Below are 12,780 nucleotides of genomic sequence, written 5' to 3' on the forward strand. Positions count from 1 at the left end.
GGGCCTTGATTTTGACACTTGTGCATATAGCAAAATGGCTTTTGTTGTGTCACATTACAAATAGTTTTTATCTTTTGTTCATATGCACATTTTAAAATGACAATTTTTCGGAATAACCACGTCAAAAGAGGATCATATTTGATTGAGTGTATTGAGACACTCAGATAGTTATTACTACAAGAGTTTTACCATGAATACATGTGTTTTCAACCAAATGAAAAGGAAATGTATTGTTGTTAACAGGTAGGCACAGGTGGTTTAACAGGTAATCCTAAAGGTATTTGTGAAGAAACGGTTATATGCCACCACCAACCAACTATTATAGTGCTGGTGTGCAAGGAAGGCTTTGGCGTGGGTTTATGCTCGTTTCTTTTCACACTCCACAACCACGAGTGTTCAGTTAAGATGTAGTATCTGTAAGTGTGATTGTGACTTTTAAACTATTACACTCATCTGGTTTCTTCTACAAATAAAGGCTATAAATATAGCCTTTGTTGAAGATCCAAAGCTAACGGTGGCATTTTTACAATGTAGTTATTTTAACCCCAGTCTAAAGCGAAAAAGCAGGTATGTAAACGTAATAACAGCATTCAACTGTATATATAAATAATGTGCTATACACCAGATACTGTATATAGCAATGTAGTTGTTTTTTTTAATTTAAAATGTACATGCTTCCCATGACTGTTCACTTTACCTTCTTTCCTGTGCTATTTATGTCCTATGTTTATAATGCATGTATTGTTTATTTCTTTAATTCTTGCACTGTTACTGGAGTTGGCTTTTTTGATCTCATCGTACACGTGTACAGTGACAATAAAGGGATTTGTTCATTCATCATATCATAATTATGGAAAATAAACAAATACTGTTTGTGCTCTACCAATTATCGAGTTAATGATGCATTTTATAATAATAATGATAATAATAATAATAATAATAATAATAATAATAATAATAAATAATATTAATAATAATAAAAAATAATATTAATAATAATAAATAATAATACATTATGTAATTGTGAAAGTAAGTAAACTTGGAAATAAGTAAAATAGCACAAGAAATTGCTGTGAATGTAACAAAAGAAATATAAATTAGAAAATAAGTAAATGTATAATAATATATGTTTTGGTAATAGTAGATCCCCAAATCTGCTTAGCCTCCCATATTATATAATTTATTTTCCCTTCATCAACTTCACAGTGCATATTAACAAGTACAAACTATTGTTGTTATGACACTCCCCTCCCTTACCACAAAAAATGTCAACAAAAGAAGTAAAAAAATGTAACTTTTATTGAAAAAGGTAAAACATGATTACATTGTCCATCAAAACTCATAAAAATAACACAAAATGTGCAATCACATATTTTAGAAGCGAAATAACAAAGTTTTTTTTAGAGTGCAGTGTATGGAAAAAAAAAACGATATTCTATCGCCCCCTCCTGTCATGAGGTTAGGTCCACACCGACCCCCGGCACTCAGTTTGGGAACCACTGGATTACTACTACTGTTTTGTTACTGTGACTTGCCTTGCTGAATGTTTATATTTCATTTTATTTACACACATTTGTTGTATACCAACGAGAGTTATGTATAATTGTTTGTATATTGCAATTAAAAATAAATTAATTAATTAATGAATTAGTTTAAAAAAAAGACAATTACTACTGCAGTTGATGGTCTGTCTGTCAGTGTGTGGGCTGACCTAGTGCACCATCATACCCCTGCGACCCTAAAAAAAAGAAACAAATGGTGCAGAAAATGAATGGATGGATGGACAATTCTAATAAAAAAATGGAATGAAATGCTAACAATGGTCATATAATCTCGTTTAAACTACTACAACAGCCACAACATTTTAAATATTAAAGATTTCTACACTTTAGTAGTTTAATATATGAAAAATAAATATAATTGTTAGAAAGTGTAATCAGGCATAAGCAGGCGGCTGTGAGATCAGCGCATGCGCAGAGTGTGTTGCTATAGCCTCTATTTCCTGCCTGCTGTTTGCACTCGAAGCAATGGCAGCAGTGAGAGCTTCCTACGTCTGTGGAGGTACGTTACATGGCTTTTAAACCTTCAGCAAACAGCAACAAAACGCTCACCATACATAGAAACATACACTACTTCTGTGAATACGGCTCTCATGGCTGCTGCTGCCGCTTCCGGTGGCGGTATTTTGCCGGGACGGCAGCTTTAGCCGGGGATGCTTCAGGCATCAGGAGGTTTGATGTTGGAGCCTGAAGGAGGAATGGAGTCTGTAACACAGCTGTGTTCCTGTGTCTACATCTCTCACATAACTACACACCTCTGACGTGTTCCTGTGTCTCCTTTAGTTGCAGTCATAGCAGCTCTACTGGGTTCACCTGGGCTCGCTTTCGTTGAAGATCTAGATGACACGTAAGTGATGAACACACACACACACACACACACACACACACACACACACGCACACACACACACACACACACACACAAAAAGCTCATGTAAGGTCAGTTCAAATACCTAATATGACATTAAGTGTCACTTTTCAGGTAATAACCAGAGGTGTAAAGAGTACTGATATATATCCTACTCAAGTAGAAGCAGTGACCACTAGGGCTGGGTAGGCACGTTGCAAATCGAGACCACCAATGACAATTTCATATGTTTCTGCTGTCAAGTGTTAATTCAATTAAAATCAATTGTATTTGTATAAAGCAATTTCCAACAAAGTCATCTCAATGCGCTTATCAAAATATAAAATTCATAATAAGAAAGAAAAAACCCAATAAGATCCACATGAACAAGTGTTTAGCCATCTAACAAAATCAATATCATAAACACCATTAAAGAAACATAAACAATCATTTAATATAGCCTCCATACTCTCCAACAAGATATTTCTCATGACACGACAGCACATCTGTTGTTTGTGTTGGAAACACAGAAACACGGAAAAAATGACAACTTAGAACAGCCTCAGTGAGGAGCATCCAAAAAGTCAATCCTTCCTTTTGTTCCATTCACTGTGAAAAGTATGAAACATGTTCTGACCTTACCTTTGCTGAAGCTCTGGTAACTCAGGTGTTGGTCTCCATCTTTTAAAAGCTGTCGTTTATTCTCAAAACAAAGTTTCTCTATCGTCTCTAGCGCCGTCATCCACACTGTAGTGTTATCCCGCCGACTAGCTAGAGAACGTAGCAGCAGCAGTCACGTGTCATCTATTCACTAATGTGTTGTGAACTTACGTATAGCATTTAGCATAGCACAGTTACGTGCAAAGGCAGCTCTCTACGCTGCCTTTACGCGTAAATGGATGTCATATTGGGGACCTGACTGCGCATGCGCAAACACGTAAAATCACACAATGGGAACGGAGGCAGAGGAGCGACCTGCCTTTGGGAGGGGGCGTGGCCTCCCTCTGCCTTACATTGGAGCGAAAAAAAAAAAAAAGACTGCAGCTGTTCCAGGAAATAGCACTGTTTAGTAATTTGGACTATGAAACGCACAAAATTCGGACACTTTCAAACTTATAGGTACTGTAGCACTATTGGAAATGGAAAAAAAAATAATTTATAATTTAAAAAAAAAAAAAAAAAAAATTATAATTAAATAATCAAAATATCAATTCACCCTTGGGTAGGCACTGCCTACCTTGGCTACCCTGACGGCACGTCACTGAGTAGAAGTACTGTTACTTGAGTGAAATTGTACTCGAGTAGAAGTAAGTAATACATAGAAATACTCAAGCACAAGTAAAAAGTGGGCACTGGCTATCCGTACGGTTGCCGTATCAATATACCGACATTCTATCCGTACGCAGCGCCCCATTTGACCAGTTTAGGTCATGTGATAGGTCAGTCATTGGCCAGTTTAGGTTGCGTGGCTAAGACTAAACCGTACCCTAAACCTAAAAATTGTTGCAATATTGGGTTATAACCTAATTCTAACCCTAAGACGCTACATACTTGTACTTTGGTAACTGTACCAATAGCACCAGGGGTTGTCCGTACAGCAACCGCACAAATAGACACTTTCTGAAAAGTAGGCAGTGGCTATTCGTACGGTTGCCGTATCAGTATACTGACATTCTATCCATATGCAGCACCCCTATTTGGCCAGTTTAGATCACGTGATAGGTCAGTCATTGGCCAGTTTAGGTTGCGTGGCTAAGACTAAACCTAACCCTAACCGTAAAAATTGTTGCGTTATAACCTAACCCTAACACGCTACGTACTTGTACTTCGGTAACCGTACCAATAGCACTGGGGGTTGTTCGTACGGCAACCGTACAAATAGACACTTTCTAGAAAGTACCTCAATTAAATAGTACTCAAAGTCAAAGGTACTAGTTACTTAGTTCCTTAGATTGCCATGTTTTGTGACCAATTTTTTTATTTCATTTTGGGGGAAAATTGTAGGATTTTGAAAAAAAAAATTGGAATACTTACAACATATTGAGATTAAAAATGACTATCATGTGATATAGGCATTAGAAAACTGAGCCCTGTAAAAAGAATTGTCGTTTTGGAGGTACTGAGATATCTACAGTTGGTAATTTACCCAATTAACACCATTATTATTGAAGGTTATCGCCTAATTATGGCTGAAATAAAGACATTATGGATGAAAAGGGAAAAACCTTCCAAACACCTTCGAAAGAGGAACTATTCTTGAACTGGAGGAATGCTAACAACGTCTGGCAGGGAACAAGGCCAACACGAACAACGATAGAGAGGAGGAGGAATAAAAACAAGACAACACTGACTACAGATGAGAATACACAAAAAAGGACTGTTCAGAACAACTCAAGAATGTTTGACCAGAGAGACATGTAAACCCATGTAAATTTGCGATGGTAAAACAGGAGACGGGACCCAGATAAGCAAACTGCTTCTCTCGTCTCCTTTTTCGGCATGTACAAAAAAAAAATAAACTGAATAGAAAAAAAAAAATAAATAAAAAAAAATAAATTCTGAAACGTTTCTCTTTATCCATAACCCAGTAGTTATCTGATGGATTGTTTCCTTTCTCTTGTTAAGAGTCAACAAACTAACATTATTCTAAATGAGTGCATTTTATTTTCAAAGAGCTGCATTATGTACATTAATAAAATCATAGTAGCTGAAATATTTTACAATGATTAATTTTAAGTCACATAGCTTACAGAGATGAAATGATAATCAGTGATTGTGTCAATGAACAAAACAGAAATGATTTCAACAGTGAAAAGAAAATCACACAAGATTTTCACATGAAAAGGAATAAAATAATGAGTTAATTGATTAACTCATTAGTTAATTGATTAACTCATTCAGTGCCAGCCATTTTCAGATTTTCTATCCCCCTCAGTGCCAGCCGTTTTTGAGCATTTTGACTGATTTTAAAGACCCACAGAATATTTTCTACTATGACTATCTGAAATCTGACACCAGATTCTGAAAGATTGAAGCCTCTACTTTCATCATAATTTCTATTATGATAATTTCTGGCTTGTTTCGTTCTTTTGTAATCAGCCATTGAATAGAGCAAGTTTTACACAAATCTTCAGTTTCAGAGCAAAAAGATGAGAAAAAAGCCTTTTTCTAAAAAATAAAACCCTGTCAGTGACTTTAAAGCTTTTTTTTTGCTTTAGTGACAACTCTAACATCCGAACATTGTTTCCTTATATAAAACAAAAAAAAAAACACAGACCGGGCTTTTGATGGCAAAACTATAATTATTTTGCTATCTGGTTCAGAGTTGAATTGATTTCTTACTGTATTTTGGCATTCCTCCAAGTTTCTCTCCCGTCAGTCTGCACACACGCAACTTCCTCTTCCTCCCGGACAGGCAGAGTGTCACTGCGTTCCCAATATTTTTTATGGTTTTATCTAACCATTGCCACACTATCCATGAGTTCCACACATGCTCTGGTCGAGTGTGCGCTGCTGGGAACGTCAACGTATGTAGCGCCATTTTCTGTCTCATAAACGCCTTTCCTCCTCTCCCTCTGAGCTCTGCTGAGCATGGATGATCTCTCATCCAAATGAGCTTCTACCTCCTACATGTCACCTATTATTTTGCTATCTGGCTCACAGGCTCGGGGTATTTTGTACCCCCCCTGCGCTGCTGCCACCTTCAGGGCACAATTGGTCACTACATCACCCCACAGCTTAGATATTGATGAGGAACCTCCGCCAGGGTGTTTTTTAGTAATCGCAGTGAAAAAACGCAAATGACGAGTTATCTCGTCAGTGGCACTGAGCGTTTGGATTTGAAATGACGAGTTATCTCGTCAATGACACTGAGTGAGTTAATTATGTAGTCTAGTGTATAATATACCCGGGGTATAGTCTGGCCATGGCCAATTTATTCCCTAAATTCAGATTATCAACAAGTAAAAGAAGGAACCTAATTTCTAAATATAAGGTGACAATTCAACACGTCATGTTGATAAAAAATATATATATTTCATAAGTTTACGGTAACCACTGAACTACTTTTTATTCTATTTTTACAAACGGGTGGTTCCTGTTGCTTTTTGAGTAGAGTTTTTTTTTTTTTGGTTGTGACCTGTTTATTGTGTACCAATAATCATGACTGTGATATTGTTGTATCAGATTAATCTCTATTCTGTTCCTTGTTTTTCACAGGTTTAAAGACACCAGAGTAAATGACGTCTGGCTGGTTGATGTGAGTGACACACATGTACACACACACTTTTACAAACACAAACAGAAATGGATCTGGGTTTGATTAGCCAAAATTACATCTCATCCACTGTTTCACTCTCTGGATCATCCCGTGTGACAGTGGGAGCAGTCAGGGTTGGATGTAATGTGGGAGCTGGTGTGGAATCCAGCTTCTGTTTGCAGTAAATCAGTAAATGAGAAGTCATGCATGGCCTGCAAAGCCAAGAGGCTTAAAAAGGTCTGGAATATTTAGGATGAGGCCTAAAGCAACAGCATTAGCTCTAAAAAGTTATTGCCAGTTTGCTGGTTGGTTGGGAAGTCAGTTGACACAATGCAAAGTTTAGATTTACAGTGGCACGTCTTTGAATTAGGGGTAGCACAGTTTGCTCAAAATGCAAATGCTGACTATTACATTTAGAGACTGCAAAGTTTTACTTTTCACTTCAGTCAATAAAATGTTTGGTCAAGATCTGTGGAAATTTCTTGCACCATTTCTTGAATGAGCATGAAAGATATTACAGTAGTGTGTATGTTAATTTTTAAAGAATGTATTCCTAATGCACAAGATAAGACTGTAGTTTTCTCCTTGTGGTCTTTTTCAGTTCTACGCTCCATGGTGCGGTTACTGTAAAAAACTAGAGCCCATCTGGAATGATGTGGGGCTGGAACTCAAAAGCTCTGGGTCGCCGGTTCGTGTGGGAAAGATGGATGCGACTGCGTACTCGGGTAAGAAATATCTACACAAAAAGTCTGATTGGGAAATTATCCTCAAATGATGACGGGTTTTTAAGATTGTAACTTAGAACTTTGGAACGAGTCTATAGGCAGTGATTATTACAACAATTTGTCTATTTAACTCATTCAGTGCCAGTCATTTTCAGAATTTCTATCCCCCTCAGTGCCAGTCGTTTTTGAGCATTTTGACTGTTTTTTAAAGACCCAAAGAATATTTTGTACCATATTATGAAAGATGAACGTCTCTACTTTGATCAGAAAAAATAATGTTGTTTGTAGCTTGTTTTGTTCTTCACTAAGCCACAGTTGAATAGAGGCAAGTTTCAGAAGCATTTTTTTTTTTTGCTTTAGGGACACCTCAACATTGGTTTCCAACTATAAAACTACAAAAACAACACTGAGACTGGGCTTTTGATGGCAAAATTATTTTTATTCTTACTGTATTTTGGCGTTCCTCCAAGTCCATTCCTTGTCAATCACACAGATGTAACTTCCTCTTCCTCCCGACACGCAGAGATTACCCGTTTGGCCCGGTTAGTTGATGGTTTAATCTCACGACCGCAGCATTATCAATAATCCACTCAGGTCCACACATGTTCTGTGTTAGTATGTGGTGTTGTGAGCTGCTGGATACTTCACAATATCACTCCGTAGCACCATAATCTCCCTCGTCTCTGCTTCTTCCTCCATAGCTAATGGTAGCATCAGTGGCTAATCTCTCACCTAAAGGTGCACTGCTGCCACCTTCAGGGCACAGTGGGTCACTACATCACACTGCAGCTTAGATATTGATGAGGGACCTCCACCAGGGTGTTTTCTAGTAAATTCCATGAAAAAAACTTAATGACGTAATATTACGTCAATGGCACTGAATGAGTTAATCACAAAGGACAGATTTCATCCTGTGCATTTTTTTAACAATAAAATGTTTTTGGTGTTTCAGGGATGGCATCGGAGTTTGGGGTTCGTGGTTACCCCACAATTAAACTGTAAGTTATATTGTTGTTTTTCCTTTCAGCGCACGCTCGTCACATTCCACACTTTATTGTAATGTTTTTTATAAAGCATTGCTGTATCTAAAAACACTTAACACCATGCATCCTTGGACACCCTGCAATAAAAAAACATCTTTGTACTCCTTTGGAAACGATTTATTTGGTAAAAATGTCTGACAGCTTTAACTTTATTGTTTATATGTTGCCGATAGTCTTCAGCTGATTTGGTGTTGTCATTCGGATCTCTTCTTTCTGCATTTCCCATGAGCTCTTAGCTAACCTGTTCACGAGGGAATACGTTGTTGTTGCTGCTTCCCTTGAGGCATCACTAGATGACAAATTCTGCTCACACATTATATACATGCATTTGATTACCTTTGAACTTGTTAGTGCTAAAAACCAGCTCCTTTTTAGAGTTTTTTTTTTGTCATATTGGCTTCTCCATTTATTTCCACTCTTGTAAGAAAATGCCAAAGAATCATGGCAGGGCTTGAGCAGAGGATGAAACATTATTTAAAGAACTTTGGATTCCTCCCTGGATGACTGACTTGTTTTGGAGTTTTTTTTCCCCCTGAGTGCATGATGCTCTGTGTTGTAATCCAACATCAATAGTCCTGCTGACCGAGCTCAGCTCCAACAGCACAAGTCAATTAAAGGTCCAGTGTTAGGCTATTTTTCACCCATTTCCAATTGTTATAAGAACCCCAACAACATAGTATTTGATGTTTATTTTCCCATACTGGCCTGTTCTTTAGAGTTTTAGCCCTCCGAAGAGTCACTTTCAAAGCGCTCCTAAAAACAGGCCATTTTTTGTAAACACACGCTGCTTCAGCATGTCAGATCATCCCATAAAGGCAATATGAGGCGGCATAACGGCTGCTATAAGTGAAACTGATTGTGAGCACTCGTGCTGTGCCGCAGGGAAGTAAACTGTCAGCTTTCAGATTTGTCAGCTGTTTCAAACCCTCACAGGAGCTGCTACGTCGCTTTCTTGTCCTCCTCACAGCCTCTGACCACAAAAATAGGCCATTTAAGGCAAAAGTCTATTGTTTTTTCTACCGCTGTGTCGCATTGAGTTACAAACATGTCAAATCATCCCATAAAGGCGATACAAGGCTACTAAAAGTGAAACTGAGTGTGACAGCTCACGCTGCGCAATATCTATATACTGAACATAATAATATTAACTGTGATAATAACAAATATCAAACTGACTCCGCCATGTTTGTTTTACCTGTGAGGTAGTTTGAGAGGGAAGAGCTCACAGTCTTATGAATGATAGGAGGAGCCAGGATTGTCAGGAGGAGGAGTTTGCCCCCTTATGACTTATAAGGGGGCAAAAATCCAACTCGCCCGTTTGGAGATGACTTTTTACAAAATGTGGAATAACAAGGGAGGGAGGAAACAAAACCATTTTAAGTGAACTTTTCATTATACTGTCCCTTTAAGTAAAGTCATTAGTTTTTTGTTTTTTTTTCTCTATTGAAGGAAACAATAGTCAGATGAAGTTGACCTTTGTCTGTGATGGTTTCTGGTTCATTGTAGCCGTTTGTGAGGACACTTTGTTGTTTTCAGGTACTGACTTTTAATTAGTTGAAGCTGTTTGTCGAAGGTCTAACGAGAAGCTGCAGCAGCTTCTTTTCTTTATTGATCATCTGTTGATGGCAGTTCAGGATATGAACCAAAGCGGCACAAGAAAAAAACATAAAGATTCAATTTATTCATCTAGCCATTTGTTGGCACCACTGTGAGGACTTTACTGTCACCATCCACTCTCAGAATGAGACGCTGTGTAAAGTGAAAAAGAGATGGGGGAAAAAAACAAACATTTTTTTTAGTGTCATTCCAACACTGCATTTATTGTTATTTTCTCGGTAAAAGCACTCTAAGCTCTAAAGCACATAAATGAAACAGAATGTGTTTGTAAAGCACTTTTCACTCAAACACAATGTAGCCCGAATTGTTTTACCATCACCTCTTTCACCCCCCACTCACCCACCCATAACAGATCTGAACATATCCTCCTCAGCCCTGGGGTTGCCTGTTCCTGACTATGGGTGTGAGTTACTATAAAACAAACAAACAAAATACAAATTAAGAAATTAGTTCAGTAGATGGTTCAATTCTGCTCCTATAATTTCATAACAATTCAATTCAACTTTATTTATATAGCACACACAAGAGCTCTTAATGTAGGAAATGCACTTGTAGTTAAATTAATCTTCTGTTGAGTATCAATACTTAAGGTAGTTTACGCTTGTTTAAAAAAAAAAACCAAAAAAAAAACTTCTAACTAAATTATTTTAAATTGAAAAAAAATGCTGTTTATGCTCTAGAAAGTTATACGCGTAATCATATTCAGTAGCTATTAAAAATATTGGAGAGTGAGAGAGCTGAGACCAAAATCATCCAAACCAAGCCTGTTGTGTGAGGTTGTTGGTAATTACAGTGGTCTGACTGGTTCAAATGTACAAACTGTCCTATAGTCCAATCACTAAAGCTCTAAATTGTGCTTGTGTACTGTTTAAGAGCAGAAAGACAGGAGTGTGCTATAAAAACAGTGATGTCAGATGAATGGTCAGAATTCAATGTACTATTGGTGATGTAGTATTGATATTTAGAACTATATAAGGTAACACATTTTGTAAAGCACTGGAACCCTCCCTTAAGGCACTTTAGTAGGGATGTTTTCTCTTTTTTTAATGAAGTTTTTGCAGCCCACAAATCCTACAGGTGGGAATGTCTGCAGTTGATTTTTCCATGATTGCGCCACTTACAAAAAGATTAATGCCAGATGCTGGGGGATTATTTTCCTAACCAAATAGTGACTTCAGTCTTGCTTCAGGGAAATTGATTATGAACAGATTTTGTTTTCTAAAGAATAACTTTTTTTTGCTAAAACACACTAGTACAAAAATTGCATTCGCAAATTTGAATGTTGTGGTTTGGAGATTTTGCGCCAGTTGTTATTTTCTGGTATTAGAATCTGGCTACTTTTAATGTTTCTGCTTGCCAGTTTCTATAGCCGATAGTGCCTCTGTTGTTTGGAGACTCAGGGAGAACTTTAGCTAAAGCGCTGCTCTGGTGTTAAGTACAGAAACAGACGAGGATGGAATAGTGCATTAATGCTGCCTTCGATTACACTCGAAACCCAGATAAATCCGACAGAGTGAATGTGAAAAGTGGAATAAAACGGCCCATGAGCTCAGGACCCCGACTTGAGCAGGACTCAAGCAGTCCTAGTTGATCGGAATGACGTTTTAGCAAAATGGGGCCGCCCACCATTAGACGTAAACAGTTGCTTTCTCCTCAACTTTTACGTTTGTGCCACTTAATTTGGCATGTGTGTTACTAAAAGTGCAGAATAACTCTGTAGTGGTATTTCCATCCCCACTCTGTTCATTTGAACGCTGCTCTGCGTAAATAATGCACTCTTTACAGTCTATGGTTCAATGAAGCATGCAGGATTCCCACCGCTGATGCGTTCAAGTCTTACTTATAGTATAGGATGTTTCTCTCTTTCTTTCTCACCCTCAAGGAGCTAATTTATTTCCCCAGCAGGCATTTTTGCTCCTCAACAAATATGAAAACAAACATCAGCTGACTGTGGCCAGTCATGTTTACCGAGCTTACTGAATGAAACTCATTTAATTCGGAGGTTGAAATTGACGATCTTTCCCTGTTCCGAGTGCAATCGAATGCAGCATTATTCCTCCGATACAATAAACTCAGTGTTAAAAGAGGAAGTGAAACACTCAAAGTGCCCTTCATTAAGTCTATTAGGGTCTTTGTTATTCATTATGTTCATAGTATATCCTTTATATGAAGATATCAATAATTCACGTTTTGCCCATTAGAAACTCTAGTGTATGGACACTGTTATTACCCAGTAGCATTTTACCGCTTTGACAGTTTGTGCTGGTCTGCGGATTGGCTCTGTTGCCCCTTTTGTGGTGCAGACCCTGTTGTCGTGGTGTTTTCCCACAACTTAGTTAAAGCCTGTTTACTGCATCTTTTAACCGGGTTTTCACCTGGAAGGCTCTATAGAAATTCTTTCACAAACGTTGTGTTTGGCTTCTTCCTTTAGGTTAAAGGGAGACCTGGCCTACAATTACAAAGGACCAAGAACAAAAGATGATATAGTGGAGTTTGCCAACAGAGTGTCGGGGTAAGTCACATTGACGTCTGAGACACTGTTGAAAGCATCCAGGCCAGCTTATCAATGAAGGCCATATTTGTTTCTCGGCTTAATGGATTTGTGCCTGTGATGCTTTTCCTCAAGCATCTGTATCAAATGAGAATTGCAGATTCTTCCTCTTCCTTGAGGGAAATCGAGCCAGATCTGTGACAGACGGTTGATCAAAAGCTTGGCACTGAGTGTTTGCATC

The 12,780-nt window shown here is 37.9% G+C and overlaps 1 protein-coding gene across 1 annotated transcript in view; it reads left to right on the forward strand.

Annotated features, from left to right (window-relative positions):
* Positions 1 to 1,988: 1,988 nt before the first annotated feature.
* The window catches only part of tmx3b (thioredoxin related transmembrane protein 3b), a 62,230-nt gene continuing 51,438 nt past the window's right edge, over positions 1,989 to 12,780 (forward strand). Inside the window, exons 1-6 of the mRNA XM_028434872.1 lie at positions 1,989 to 2,061; positions 2,343 to 2,406; positions 6,624 to 6,663; positions 7,265 to 7,388; positions 8,341 to 8,386; positions 12,480 to 12,560. Of these exons, the coding sequence (XP_028290673.1) occupies positions 2,028 to 2,061; positions 2,343 to 2,406; positions 6,624 to 6,663; positions 7,265 to 7,388; positions 8,341 to 8,386; positions 12,480 to 12,560 (389 nt within the window). The 5' untranslated portion in view covers positions 1,989 to 2,027. The remainder of the gene's footprint in view (positions 2,062 to 2,342; positions 2,407 to 6,623; positions 6,664 to 7,264; positions 7,389 to 8,340; positions 8,387 to 12,479; positions 12,561 to 12,780) is intronic.

This window comes from Gouania willdenowi, chromosome 20 (genome assembly GCF_900634775.1).
Source record: "Gouania willdenowi chromosome 20, fGouWil2.1, whole genome shotgun sequence".
NCBI lineage: Eukaryota > Metazoa > Chordata > Actinopteri > Blenniiformes > Gobiesocidae > Gouania > Gouania willdenowi.